The following is a 16,233-nucleotide window of genomic DNA, read 5'->3' on the forward strand; positions in this document are numbered from 1 at the left end:
CTATACTTCTTTATTTACTGTTCTATGTTTTAAGTAAAAATAAGTTTTTAAACTTATTTGTAAATAGTAATAATGTATATACACTTATAATGTATTTTAACTAAAATGTGACTGTATTTTACAAAATACTAGTCCACTAAAACACAGCCAATATTGGTCACTTTGTAAAGGCCAGTCTTATATGTGTGCTGCACCATTGCAAATTCAGTAATGTTAGCCAGGCATGACTGGAAGGTGAATATAATAAAAATAATAAATATATATAAATGTATAGCGTTATGAGATTTAAACTATTTACACTAAACATTTGTGTTTTTGTGTTATAATTTGTAGACATTCTGGAACAAAAAAAGCATAATTTATATTCATTTCCTAATTTTTTATGGTGGTTATGCGGTCGGTCAAATTGACGGATCCCGTATAGAATTAGGGTAGAGAAAATAATAAATCAAATAAGGTTTTACTGAAAACAAATGTTTGAAATGTATTTAGGAGGTTTAGAGATTATACATGATATTAGAGATTTTTAGGATAAAGAATAGTGTTTTGATCATAACGTGAAAATCAGTTTGTATTCAGACTAGTAATGAAACAGACTCTATATTCACAAACAAATATTTAGTAAATATACTATATTAAAAAATCTAATTTTATGTGTACAAAAGATTTGTAATGTTTACTAAAAGTCTACCAAATTTTGCGAAGATATGTATACTGCATTAAAAGTTATAGCATAATTACTTAACTAATACAAATGTGTACATGAACTTGTGTATTTTATACCAAGCCCACTGCAAAATGGTTAATTGTTTAGCCTTTTCTCCAAATTCCTTAACTTCCATTTCCCACCTGAACTGCAGTTCAGGTCTGGATTGACTACTTTGTCGAGTTCCTTCCCTGCGTGGCTTGTACTGCCTTTTATGTGTGGTTCTCCTTCCTGTCTATTTGTTCCATGGAATTCTTGTTTTCCATGTTCAATCACCTATTACGCTCACTTGGCTGTGTTCATTAACTGATATGACTGGCATATTCTCATTTGTCCATGAAAAGTTGCCGTCTACATAATGTTCCTTCAAACCAACTTCTTAGTCTAACTATGTCTTTAGCTGCTTGAAACTGCCATCTTTTGGAAGAGATTGTTCAGGTTAGTATGTGGACAACTTCTAATACATTTCTCACACATTATCTGCACAACTTAGCTGTGTCTTCCTGCTTTGGCAATTCTACACAAGTCTGTTCCCCTTTGACTGTGGTAAGTTGACATATTATTCTTTTTTATATTATTTGTTTGATATACATCATATTTCAGGATCTCACCTGGTGATGGGTGTTGCCTGGTTATATATGCTTATTATTATTATAATATTAACATTAAATCTGTATACTTCTATAATGCTCACTGTTTAGATGGGGTGTTTCTGTAAGACCACCAACCACTTATCCAGTTGTGTGTGTGTGTGTGTGTGTATATATATATATATTCTTTGATCACTGTTATACATATAAAGGACTGCCACACATGGTGTTCATGAGTAAAGCAGATGGGGATTTCTACCCATTACTACTGACCCATGATTCCTCCTATTGGGTTCTTTCTGCTTTTCAAAATAGGGAATCACAGACACCCATTGCACGGTCTCTGGTTCTGGTGCATTGTTCCTTCGGACTCCTCAATGCGTATTGTCCCCCCCCTACTTGAGCTGGAGTGGTGGCCCGAGGAGGTTTCCTCCTGAGTGGGTTTTGTATAACAAACAAAATCAGACTTTATAAATCACATGTACCCCTTCAGTGAGAAGATGGCTATTGTTGTTATACTCATTGCCCTACTGAACAATGATTATAGAATAACAAATTATTCAGGATCCAAGGCACTTCCCTCTGATATTTTTGCTTGATCAGACCATACTTGTTGATTACAATTTCTTATACAAGGTGCTTCCACTAGATGTTTTCTGCCTGGATGGACTACACTTGGCATAATCTGTTGTTACCCAAAATGCTTCCCCTGGACGTTTTTACCTGGGTAGACCCCATTTGGCCTAATCCAATGTATCCAAGGCGCTTTCCCCTGGGTGTTGTCTGGGTAGACCACACTTATTGATCCCTATATCTTATGTAAGGTGCTTTTACTAGATGTTTTTTGCCAGGATGGATGCACTTGGCATAATCTGATGTATCCCTAAGGTGTTTCCTCTGGATGTTTTTGCTTGGGCAGACTACACTTGTCCTTACTATTATATATCCAAGGTATTTCTGGATGTTTTTTGCCCAGGAGGACCACACTTGTTGATCTCACGAATTTAAGCAAGGTGCTTCCACTGGATGTTTTTTACCAGGATGGACAGCACTTGGCATAATCTGACATATCCCAAGGCACTTCCCGTAGATGTTTTTTTTACCTAGGTGGACTGCACTTGGCCTATTCATATGCAATTCATGGTCCTTTAGCCCTAGCCACATCTAATTATTATTTTTTTCTTTGTCACCGTACTAGGGCTCACTATCACTGTATTTGGTACTATGGCTTGCTACATATATGACATGTATGTTGACAAAGGGCTGGTTATGACAAACCTCACAATCACACTCATATCTGTAATTTTTTTTTTCTCATAATCCTATGTATCGAAGGCACTTTCTCTGTATTGTTTTTTTTTCCAGGAATACCTCACTTGTTCATCACAATGTCTTATACGAGGTGTTTCCACTGGATGTTTTGCCCGGATGGACTGCACATAACATACATCAATGTAACCCAAGGCTCTAACCTTGGCACGTACTCATTCGGGCCCATTGTCACTTACACACTAGACCTTCCATGTTTTTCCATGCCGTGTTGTTTCAAGTTATAGTTATAGAGCACTTCTCTACTAACTTGGTGCTGTATGTCTCTTTTTCTGAATGCATTGGTGCCTACTAATTCTGTTCCACCCTCTTTGTGTTGCTGGGTGAATAGCATACCTATTCCAGAAGTAGTACTGCACCACACAGGTGTGCTTTCTTTCGTATTCTTGCACACCTGTTCTTTCAGTGTGGTCACTTTCCACTTGATTGAATATTGATGTGCCTTCATTGGACTCTCCACCTTTGCAATGTGGTAAGACAGTTTCGGAAGTTAACATTTTTTACACTGAAAATGTATTTCTAATAGGTACTTACCTCCTCTCAACCACTTCCCACCATTTCTCCTCACAGATATGCTGGTTTTTCTGGATTATACCTGCCAATTCTTCAAAGTGAGGGTTGTCCTAGAATAGTATAGGGAACTAGCTGTGCTAGTATAGATGGTGCAGTATGATTGGTGGAGGGAAGTCACATGATTAGCACATTCTGAAATGGTGTGAAACTGATAGGGAATAAAAGACTGGTGTGCTTATAGCAAACCAGGATTGATAGAGCTTTGGGTGAGTGGAGGTCTATCGGAAATACATTTTCTTACATTGAAAATGTTAACTTTAGTATTACTTCCTAACTTTTTTATGGTGGTTACGAAATTGGTTGACTTGACCAACCCTGTATAGAGTTGTACATAGTATAAAAAATATCACATGAAAAAAGTGTTTTTGTATTAATCAAAAGTAATAATGAAAAATCATAATGGTAATATTCCAATTACTGTATAGTTGTATAATCAATAATGCAAAGCTTGATAAGTTGATTTTTTTGTGATTTTAATTCATTTAATCCTAATTTTGATTATACAGTTATTTTAGATGCCATTAATCAATGTAATTGGTATTTCTAGGTAATCGACTAAACAAGTTAATAGTTCAGCTCTACATTGGTTACTGTCAAATTATGGATTGACATATTTACTTAGCAATATTGCTTTGGAGGCAAACTGAGATTTGTATGATGTTTAATTATTGGTTCTTTCAAAATATTTTTTACAATGCTAAAAACTACTATTTTACATTGTAAGGTTCAGGAAGTAACAGAAAGTAAGATTGTAAGACTTACAGATATATTGATTTTCTGTTTTGAAATTGATTTATAAAAATAAATTGCACTAAAACAACATTACTTTTAAATATCTTTCTACATTATATACAAAATGCAATTGTAACTATTACAAAAAAAGATTCATTATGAAATCTTGATTAAAGTTCTAAAATTGTATAGGTATGTATTTCCAAACCATTAAAATATATCTGTATATCATTAATTAATAATTGATGTTTTAATATTTTTTCTCAACATGTTAACACCTCCCAGTGGCAAGTCTGAATGCTTACAGTGCTAAAAATTGAGTCTTGATACATGTGGTGGACAAAGCACAGATAGCCTGTTGTGTATCTTTGTGCTTAACAACAACCCAACCAACCAATCAACATGTTAGCAGAATGCTTGCAATAACAATCCTTGTGGCAAAAATATTCTAGGAAAATGAATAATTATTTTAAGTTTTGATGAAATTTACTCTTAAAGTGAAACTCAATTAAATTACCTTGTCACTACTTTATTTAATTCTTGTGGAATAAGAGAGAGAGAATCTATTTAGCAGGCAGAGATTATAATTGCTAAGTAATGTGACATATGTATTGGCAGATGATTCAAACAAAAAAACTACGTAAGGCAAGAAAAGGAAAAACCTAGTAAAGTGTGTTGTACATCAGTTACACTTGTTTTTGCGAAATTATACAATTTCGACTGATCTTAAAACACTTTTAATCTTGACGTCTGGTTTTGTAATTTTAATATACCTATGTTATTTATGATTACAAACGTTTTATATTGTTATATTTTTATTAAACAAAAGGAGATGATGTGGAATATGTTGATGAGGAAGGAAATCCAGTACAGATTGAGGCAGATGAAAATATAGAACTGGTAGATGTCACTGAAACTTATGCAGAAGAAACTTTAGGGTAAGTATTAGATGTAGGAAAATGTACTTCATTTAAGTGTTACAAATTGCTTATCAGCCTAAGGGCAAAGAAAATTGCAAAAGAAATCTAAAAAATATATGTGTAATTAATATAAAAGAGTTTCAAAACTTGTTATATATATTAAATGGAATTTTCCGATTGACAATACCAAAAAAAATTGCTTGTTTATAAATTTAGGATGGTTAAAAGTTTTATTGTAAGCTAGTGATTGTAAACACAGTGAAATAGTTTGTGGTGTTTTATATTTCTTTCTGTTTTTTCAAACTATTTCACCTAGTAGTTTTTGTAGTGCAGTAAAGCAAACCCACAACAGGTGCATTTAAGAGTTAAAGGACCACATAAGTGTGGGCATTGTTTGGATTTTTTCAACTCGCTTCAGGTTTCAGATTTATTACATATATATAGGAAACCTGTTAATCTGGGTGTGTCACACTTTTGTTGGTGGAGGGTTGTTGCATGATGAGTTACATACAAGACGCAGTTGAACCACGATGATCATAAGGTACATGGGAGTGCAAAAAAAATTTGTTGTACATAAAGGGCAGAATTGAACAAGAATACCTATATATGTGGGAAGAGTTAGAGAGGATATGACTGAGATGTTTAAGATTGGTAAGGAATTGATAGTGCTGATGCATCATCTTTTTTCACATTTAATGATGAGAATGGTAAGACTAGGGGACACAAATATCAAATTTGGCATGGTAGGAGTCATCTTCAGCTAAAACAGCTTAGTTTTCTAACAAGGTAGTTGGCCTTTGGATTGGATTGCATTCAGATGTGATAAATGCAGTTAATTTAAGAGAATTTATGCAAAATTTTGATAAATATTTTAAACATAAAGGCTGGTTTTAAGCATTTTATTTTAGAGATTATAATAGTGAATGAGATGGCTTAGATTCCTGACTCACGTGACTCTCTCTATTCAATTCTACCAAACTATCACTTCTTGTTAAGATGTTCTCTAGTGCAGATGTTTTCTGAATGTGCTCTCTTCAAGCATTTTTTCCAAAACATATGTCCCCTCACACTACAGCTATTAGTTTCTTCATTTGCCCATGTAAGCATTGGTCTGATTTTTTCTCACTTGCTCCAGTGTTTTATACCCTACTTAATTGCCCTTGACACTCTCCACCTATGTCAAAGTGCCCTCTCTCCTGTTACTGTATATAAGCACCTTATTCAGATAAAGTTATCACTTTTTCTCGACAAAGTGTTACTAATGGGTTTCTCAGTGCTATGATCGTTTGGAGATACTTTGAGTATTCTCCTAGTTACCTAGTTGATTTTCATAAAAAACAATTCCAGTTGGTATGAATTCCCAGATAATTATTTCTGGCATGGTGTCAAATAAGGTCTCCTTTATCCCACCTCTTATATCTAACTTGCTCAAAAATTGGGGGGGGGGGAATCACTCTCAGCTGGGACTGTCAGTGATTTTATTCATTGTGTGAGATGGAGACATATATTCAGTTTGGTGGTGTTCCTCCAGGGAGTTCTGAGGTTGCAATGGAGGGTGTTCCTGGACATTCTGGAGAGAAGTTGGATTCACTTTTTCCTGCACCCTTTTTTTATTATGTTGATGGCTTCTCAGTCCTCCTATGGGACAGTGGTAAGTTTACGGACAAGACAATATTGTATTCCGGGGTCTGATTCCCTATACTGGACACAGCAGATAACCCAGCATTTCTTTGCTTTAACAAAACAAACTTGCCCGACAAAATGTTGTTCCAAACAACAGAAATAAGAACAGTCTTTAAAAGAAATAAAAAAAGAGGCCACTTTGGGATAAACTGCCTCTGATTTGTTTTTTCAATTGGTTCATTGAGAGTGTGATGTTTTGGGTTATTTCCCAGTTGCTTTTGAGCATGCACCTTACTTGATATTAGTTTTCTCTCCATCCCAAGGACCAATGGTTCATGCAGGGAGGTTTACTGCTTAGTTACATGAAGGGATGGCTATGCCTTATCTACTTCAGTTGATGGAACTACATGATTTATCCTACCACTGCCAGGTGGAAGCATATTCTGACTCTCAAATAATACATCCGCTCCTCTAAGGCATAGTTTGTAGTTAACCTGAACAGATCAGTGTTCCTTGGAAGGACAGCTGTAAGTTTATGGACGTACAACTCTAAAATATAATGTGTTGTTTTCCTAACACTAAACTTTGTTGAAAGACACTCACGATCACCAACTTCATTGATGACAAGCTGGAACTATTGTTAACATGCACATTGGTTCGATTGTCAGCTTCTACATTCATCCCTGCTTTTGTTGGCATCTCAACTTTCATCGGTTCCTATAGGGGGTCATAGTTCCTATTCAAGGATCCCAAACCCTGACATCAGCCCCTCAGTACATTGGTACCCAGAATAGATTCAGTCCATATCCGATTATTGTATGTCTTTGGTGTCTGTGGGGGCTCGACTTCGAAAATTTCTGGACGTGTGGTAACCTTAACCACAGATCCATGGGCACTACTGGTCCTTCAGTCAGGATTAGTGATTCAGTTCACATCTTCGCCACCAATATCCACCCAACATATAGGGTTCCATCTCCCACAGATCCTCGGATTTTGGAACTTATAGTTCTATGGCTATCAGAGTTTGGTTGGTCTGGAGGTAGAGAAAGAGTCATGCTAGTTCTTTCAGGGTTTTATTCCCATCAGTTATTTGACCTAATAAGACAAGAGATTAGTGTCCAGTCATCAATCTTTCTCATCTAGAGGAACCCATATTTTAGTAGTGTTCTGATTTAACAACCTCTCGAGATCGAAGAATGATCTTGAATAAGGAAACTGTGGAATCCAGTGAACCAAGGTTTATGATCTCTTGAAAAGATCTCTTGTGCACTCATCCCAAAGGCACGAGGGAATCGAGTGATGCTCACATTCCCAAAAGAGAAAAACCATCCATGCAGTGGGAGAAGGAGAGGCGAGTAAGATTTCGGCTTCCTGTTCCATAGTGTGTAGCCGATTGGGAGTCAGCTGAACCTGACTGAGACACGTGATGAAAAACAAATACCCAGACTGACGATATATTGAGTTAGAGCAAGAATAGATATCTCAGCTCTGGTTGTTTCTGAAAGTAGAGTCTGGGTGTGACTTTCTGACAATTGACGAGATGGTGCCAGTAGTAACCAGTCATCCATGGAATGGTGTGTGCACAGTGCTAGAGAATGGAAGTGACGAGAAAAAGCTTTGTATGATTTGGCAGAACTCATGTGGTGCTGATGTTAGTCCAAAGGTAAAAACCCTAAACTGTAGTAACTGATCCTTGTGCACAAAAAACACCAATAGTGGTGTGACGCCACCACTATGGCAAAGTGCAGATAGAAGCCAACTACAATGAACTTGGACATTCACAAGTCTAGTAAAAAATGCCAACTCAGATTGAGGAATGACCCACTTGTGAACCTTGAAGAATCTAAGCATTGATATGCCTCCACCTCAACCAGAGATCCATCTTTTTACAAATGCCTCGCTTCAGGGATGGGGTGCATATCCCAACAATCAAGAATTCCAGGGTCTAAACACAGACGATGAGGCTTCCATACATAATGCTTTAGTCCTTCTTGCTCTTCAAAACGCGATGCCTCATGGTCTGGGCTTATTAACCCTATCACCCCAGGTATCCTTTAATGTGCATGACACAAGGTTTTAGTGTCTTGCATTCAGAATTTTAAAAAACTACTTTTTGTTTATGTTATACCAGTTAGAATAGCATAAAATCTTAGCTAATAATCCATATTTTGATAGTATACAAGTTTTAAGTTCTTAATTCTACAAGGCAATATAAAAAAAATCCTGAATTTCCACTAGTGTGACCAACGTGACACATTTTCTATTAACATTTCATCATCCTTATTTTATCCACCACCCCTCAAAAAAGTACAAAATTAAACTTAAAATTCTCTCTATAAAATCATTATTGCTCAAACAAACCATAATTTTTATAGCCTTCAATTTTGTTTGGTTACAGAGATATCAAATAGAAAATCAGACCCCCTCTTGCCACACCCACCGGTCACATCCTCTCTTTCACAATTCGTTGATAGCTCTCTCTTACGTTTCTTTATATATTACCTATAACCAATAGAAAATCAAATGACATCTTGTGTAACATTGCATATTTTTAAAAAGGCTTGTTACAGTTTAAATCTGATTTTGTTTAAGTTTGTTGCTTTTTGAAACATGTCTGACTGATAATCTTACATTACAACCAGAGGTGTAGCACAGGACGTGTGAATTTTGTCATCAGGTCTTCTCCAGACCAAGCCAGAATTTCACAAAAAGTAGTTGTAAACATTTTTATTTCCTGAGGATCTAGGTCATTTCTTTAATGTACCCATATGTTTCTGATTTTTGATTTAACACTGTATTAAGAAATGTGATTTGTGAATCATGTTCATCTTTCTCTTGTTTCCCTTAGAATTAGCATTTAAAATTATGGACCTGGTCCTTAAAGTATTTAAAATATAGTTATTCTAGACTATTGTTATGTTCTTGCTGATAAGTAAACAGAGATGTGCAAACCCAATATGAGTTATTTGCATATAGTAACTATTTTCTTCTATTAACAATTTTTGTTTTGTAAGCTATTGGAATCAAATATTCTGTAGTAAACAAGTGAAGTATATATCTGTACATTACACTCTGAATGTCTGCATGCCTTATTATATATGTAAAAATAGAAAATAGCTATAAAACTTACAAACTTCTCTGTAGTGTTAGCTACTGTAAGTGTTCATTAAAAAATATCAAAGTAAGGTTTGTTTTTCCATTATAGCGAGGAGGACGTATTAGAGGTGGAAGTAGATGCTGAGCTTGACAGTTTCAGTCATGACCCAGTAGATGGTTCTGTCATACTTTCATCAGAGGTTTGTGAGCATTAAACTCTTATCTTAATGTTTGTGAAAAACCTAACTAGGCTGTATAGAGCATAAAAAAGTACATAAATCTCCATATTAATTTTGTGAGAAGTTGTGGTTGTGTAAACATATATACTGAGAGAACATGGTAAACATTTACTAAATCAAATTTGTTGAGGGTACTCAATCTAAGTCAACCATAAAGAGAATTTTTCTCAAGGCTTACCCTCAATCATATTTGATTAAAGTACAAAACATTTCATAATAAATTCAGTTTTTTTAGTGAAAACGTTTTGAAAATTAAAAATTAATTTGTGAATAGGTTTAAAAAATAATTTCTCTGTTGGTTCATACATCAACCAATTAATGCTGTTGGCAAATGTCTATAAGTTAGACAACCTAAGTCAATCAAAAATGCAAATTTTTCCTAAGGATCTCTGACAGTTTCATTTAAGTAGTAGATTAAGAAGGTAAATGAATGTAGAAAAATTTAAACTTAAAAAAAGGTTTATATCAGTAAATTTTGTTTTATTTTAGAGAAAATATGTTAGATGTGGATTGAAAAATAATAATAGAGCTTTACAATATGTACAATCCATTTAAGAAAGAAAGGGAGAATGTAGAAAAATTTAAACTTAAAAAAAAGGTTTATATCAGTAGATTTTGTTTTATTTTAGAGAAAATATGTTAGATGTGGATTGAAAAATAATAATAGAGCTTTACAATATGTACAATCCATTTAAGAAAGAAAGGGAGCTCTACAGCAAATAGGTTGAGAGAAATAAAACAATCCCAGCTTTCTATCAATGTATTTAGTGATTTTCTTAGCTCAGAAGCTTGGAACCTGTAAAACAAGAAATGCAATGAGTTTTTGACACCACCAACCTCTAAAATTCACGGTTTTCAAACCATTTGAGCTAGAAATATACAACAAACATTTACAATCACTAGTCCTTCACCTTAAACAAGCATCATCATGCTGATACTTGAAAGTCCCCATAAAATGAGTTTTGTGAGGACTTGCTGGAGCCTTTGTCAGGTCTGTCATGATACTCACTGTTTTAGGCCCACTACTGGTCCTTTATTCTTACCAAAAAATAAATACTTTTGAACTTAGACCCTGTTATTATTTGTCATGGTGTTGGCCATGCAATCAACTATTATTTGTGTACACAGACAAGCTCACAGATTACTTCATGTGACCCTGTTGGCTACTATGACTTTAATTTTAACTGGCCTATACTAGCAATATTATACGTGCAATAATATGACATTTTCGAACTATATTGTTATATGTAGACATCAAATATTGTAACTAAGGGACGAAGTCAACATTTGAATGTTTAAATTACAAAATTGAATATTAATTATTAGAGAATTCAGACTAGCAAGAGAGTTTTAGCAGATTGTGAGTTACGTTTGATGAACTACTTTCTACCTGACACAAGGCTGCAAAGACTGCCATATCGATTAGAGGTCATCATAGTTCAATAGCATGTTGTGAGAATGTATCAATTTAGCCAGTGAAACTGTTTTGTTTTTAGAAAAACAGTACAATTCAGTCAATAAAAATTGAGATAGGGCATCAGCCCACTAACAGCCCTGTGGATTGTTCGGTGGAGGCTGTTTACAGCCTTTGTGCATTTCTCAAACTTGAACGATTGATACACTTTGTAGCTTTGTTTTGTGTTTTGACATTTTTTATTTATGTAGCAAGAATTTTAAATGTTTCTACTCCTGAAATAAAAATTACAACTGTAAATAAAAAAATGCTGAAATTATGGTTTTTGGATTTTTTTTTTAAATGTATTCAAAATATACGCTAATAAAATCTAGATTAAACAAAATTTTAATTTCAAACATTTTAGTTATGATTTGATCTTGTAGGTAATTTGAAGGGAGAGATCAGTCAGGAATTTTAAAATGTTTGATGATATTATTTGTCCTATTAAAAGATGCAAGACACTAAACTGTAAGGGGTTAAACTTCTTCCTCTAAACAGAAATTTGAAATATTTACTTTATTGTCTTTATATTATTGTATCTTTTAAAGTTATCTTTCTAATGGTAGTTTTCAGTGACTGAATTATTAAGTATATATATAAGAGGCTAATGTCCGTCTGTCTGCTAAACTCTTCCCACAGTTTAAGTCCGACTTGGATGAAACTTTGCACGATTTGTTAACATCATAAGGAGAAGTTCCTAACAATGTTTCATTACAATTGGGTCTCTTAAAAAAAAAGTTTAATTAGTGCATGTGTCCACTTGTTTTGAAGAAATAAGTCGATAACAGCTTTATATTATACCAAAATTAAAATAATTGTAAAATAGACCCTCACTAAAATTAAGAAAATAATAGGACACTATAACATTTTTCCTTATTGGAGAAATGGTACTTCTTTCCTTTTTAATAAGGTACATTAATTTTGTGCATTTATTATTATTATCAATGAAATCAATTTTTTTATAAAACTTCTAAAATAGTGTTAAAGTGAGTTTAATGCAGAATTTAAAAGCGAGTCTTCCTAGTGGAGAACCATTGTGATATGTCAGTGACTTTTTTCTGCTGGAGAATCCAAGTGTATGCTATGAATTGAATTGTTTTGTGACCAAAGGAATTGCAAGTTTTTGTAAGAAGTTTGTTGCATACAAATTTCCAAGAATTTTATAGTAACTCAGTTTTTGTAAGTTACACAAATATTTTTTACTTCAGTCTGAGTATAAAGTGATCAAAAACATCGAAAATCAGTATGCCAAAAATTTAAAAATGGAAAAGTGACTTATCATGGAGGAAGTCTGAAACTTTGAGAAAGAAAATGAAATGTTAGGATGTAAGTTAGAGAAAGAAAGAGATAGGCTTGCTCACCAAGTTATGAGGCAAGATATGGTGAGAAGAAGCCAGGAACAAACCTGAAATACAGAAGCACATCAAATTGCTTGCCCAAGATGCAGTTGGAACAAGTCGGGAGCAATTCCCTGACAGAGAAGCACACTGTTCAGCTTGCCAAAATCCTGATCGAACAGCCACCCATAGAGCAGTGTTTCTGCTAGAGTATGATAAATTCACTAATTATTTAGCTTAAGTTGCTTTTCCTGCATTACTTTTGCTTCATGTATGCTCGTATTCAGCTGTACACAGAGTATACTTCTTTTTATCCGTGCAGGGTGTTAATGCTTTTTTTTAAACAAATATTTAATATGTACTTGTATTGTTGAATAATGATTGACTATTTATTACCTGTTTTTTGTAAAGGATTTATATAAATACCAAAAATTAATTTTAGCTAATTGGTACTTAAACATAAATGAATTGATGAAAATTATTTAAAAAAAAAATTATAAGTGCTTGGGTTGAAAAGTTATTGTTCTTGAAATCAAATTTGTACATTTATCCTTATTTAAACAGTTAAAAGTATTTTCCTATACATCTAGATTATTAAATATCCTGCATGAATTGATATTGTAGATACAATAATAAACAATTCTTTTTAAGGTATATGAAAATGCAAGTTTTGAAGCTACTGTAAATTCATGTGAAGTGGAAACAGATTTAACTGATGACTACTCAGTTAGTACTTTGCAGTATGGAGATAACCAGAAAATGTATAATGAGACAGAGAAACAGGACTTGGTTGAAATAAAGTTTGAAGATGTACCTACAGATGAAAAACTAGAAAGTAGTGATTTACTGGAAGAAGAAAGTGAAGAAGAAAATCAAGATGAAAAAGAAGATAGACGGGGTCGCTTTCACTCTGAGCGCCCCACAGTTGTGTCTTTATCAACATCAAGAAAAAGAGAAAATATTCCTGACAATCTAGGTAGATTAATTTTTTTAAGTGGAATTACTTTTTAGGATATTTCGTGATATATAGATATTTATTAATTATTGCATAATATGAATTTGTGTGGGTTTGAATCACTGAGTTTTACGTGAGTTGAATATCACTTTAACAGCAATGTTAATAATCCATATATTACTTGTAATTTTTTTTAAAGAGTATTTTCTTTTCAGAAATATTCTTGTAAAAGGTTGGAACTGCTTAAGTATGGTTTTTATTTTTTGTGGTTTGTGGATTTTTTTGTTGTATCCCTGGGTTATTTTATCCTTTATCATGATACTGTAGATCATTGACATAGTTTACATACAAGTTTATAGATGTCAAGACTTTTTTAAGAATCATTAAATGAATGGAGAGAAGAAAACAAGTAAAAAAAAGTAAGATGGGTAGGAATTGGGACTAATTCCAACAGTTCCTTTGGATAAACTAGATCAACCATTTGAAATAATTTATTGCAGTTAAGTGACACATATGCAGTATATTGATAAACTGTTGTTACAAAGCTTAAAGTTTTATTAACTTTAGGTTTAGATTTGATAGGCCCAGCATGGACAAATTTAATTTGAAAATTGAGAGTTTTTTTTAATTCCAAAAATTAGCCAAGGAGATGAAGAAATTTTAATTTTAGGTTGAACTTAGTTTTTTGTCAGTTTCTAAAAATCACAAATGTGTGCAAGATTAAGATTTTTTTAAATTATTAATTCACAATGTTAACCTTTAAAGTCATATTTAAGAGCTTTTCATCAAAATCTGTACAATGTCTGTCTGTGTATTTTCCTTAAGGTATACTACCATATTGTATAAGTTTTAAATTTCATATTGGGGATGCCACTACATTGGTGATATTGTATGTTATGTTTTCTTGATATACGTATATATATATATTATTTGTAATCCTTTGTTACCAAACACTTTCTATTACATGCAGAATCTGTAATTAGTAAAGAAGAAGCTGCAAAGCTTGATGAAGTATTAGCTAAAACTAGAGAACAAAAGATGAAGAGGAAAGGGTTGAGGGGTCGTGGACGTGGAATTGGTCAATACCAACAACGTCATGGCATGGGAGATATACGAGTAAGTTAGAAATAGAACTTGAGCAAAGTGAAAACATTAAATTTTGTAAGTTTATGATTTATAATACAGGGCCATAAATTTTGTTTATAAAAAAAATAGAATTATGTGGTCAACAGTTTGAAAGTATAGACCATAAAATTCCTGATTATGCAGTGATTATGGAAGAAAGTAAAAATTATGTAGCAAAATTTAGAATTATACAACCTTTTATTTAAAGAGAAAACAGTTTAAACATTAACATTTAAAATGATGTTAGATATACTTAATGTAAATCTTCATCAGTATCAGTTTAATACTCTTGTGAAATAACATCACCAAACACAGTTTTTAGCCTATTTATCAGATTGTCTAGCCAGCAGACATCACTTGTTGAGCAACAAGAAACAAACTGTTCCATAATTGGGTTAAAAGCTATAAATCTAATAACATACACCTAGACTTAACTTTACTAAGTCTACAAATTCAGACTTTATTTATGCAGTGTTTATGTGGTCACATGTAAATTATGCAAAAAATGCTTCATCCACATAATCACATTAAACTTGAGGGTCCTGTTAACTTATTCAGAATGGGCATAATTTTGTGTGCATGTCAGGAGGTTTTAGTGAGTTATATTCAAAATTTAATTAAACTACTTTCTTATCATGGTAAATAAATAAACTTGGCATAAAAATATAGCTAATAACCCAACTTTTTACATTGTATAAGTTTTAAGTTCTTAATTTTATAAAACACTATTTAACAAAATTCTCAATTTCCCCTAGTGTAAGAATTGTGACATTTGCTCTCTAGGTACCCCCTCTTTTCTAATTTATTTACCATTCTTCCAAGAAGTATGGAATTTAATGTAAATTACTCAGTATAATGTCATTGCTCAGACAAAGCCTAATGTTTATAGCCTTCAATCTTATTTGGTTATAGAGTCATACAATAGAAAATAAGACCCCACTTTCCATGCCCACCTGTCACATCTTCTTTTTTTAGAAACTGCCCATAGTTCTTGCTAATGGTTAATACTGTATTATTTATAACCAATAGAAAACTAAGATGTTAATTTATCAAATGATGTGTTATATACTGTCATTTCATGTACAGAGAATTGTCTATTTCTCTTCCAGTTCAAACTTTATTCTCGCGTGCAACACATTGACGAGCTTATCTGAATTTTCAATGGTTCTTATTGCATTGTCAGAAAGTCAGAAAAATTGTGATAATTATAAGACATTGTCTGCTTTTGCACATTATTATTCTGTTTTTTTGGTGTATTGTTTAATTAAATAAAAAATTTAGTGCAGTAGTGCCATTAGTATTAAAAATTAGTGACAGCAAAAAAAAGGTGACCCATTTAAGTACTTATATTTTTGTTTTCATGTGTATTCTTTATTTATTACTATGGAATATAATGTTTATAAATAATTCTCATCGCTGATGCTCCTTGAGTGTTTCTTTTACAACACAAGTTGATTCAGACAAATCACATCATGCATCATGTTTATTAATAACATAGGCATGCAAAGTTAAACTTCATAAACGTTGTTTTAGGTTTAATTAACTAGTTAAC

At 33.1% G+C, this 16,233-nt stretch overlaps 1 protein-coding gene across 1 annotated transcript in view; it reads left to right on the forward strand.

Annotated features, from left to right (window-relative positions):
- The window catches only part of LOC106458441 (RNA-binding protein 33-like), a 103,952-nt gene that overhangs the window by 16,018 nt on the left and 71,701 nt on the right, over positions 1–16,233 (forward strand). Inside the window, exons 4-7 of the mRNA XM_022384658.1 lie at positions 4,760–4,868; positions 9,679–9,769; positions 13,253–13,577; positions 14,527–14,672. Of these exons, the coding sequence (XP_022240366.1) occupies positions 4,760–4,868; positions 9,679–9,769; positions 13,253–13,577; positions 14,527–14,672 (671 nt within the window). The remainder of the gene's footprint in view (positions 1–4,759; positions 4,869–9,678; positions 9,770–13,252; positions 13,578–14,526; positions 14,673–16,233) is intronic.

This window comes from Limulus polyphemus, unplaced genomic scaffold (assembly GCF_000517525.1).
Source record: "Limulus polyphemus unplaced genomic scaffold, Limulus_polyphemus-2.1.2 Scaffold464, whole genome shotgun sequence".
NCBI lineage: Eukaryota > Metazoa > Arthropoda > Merostomata > Xiphosura > Limulidae > Limulus > Limulus polyphemus.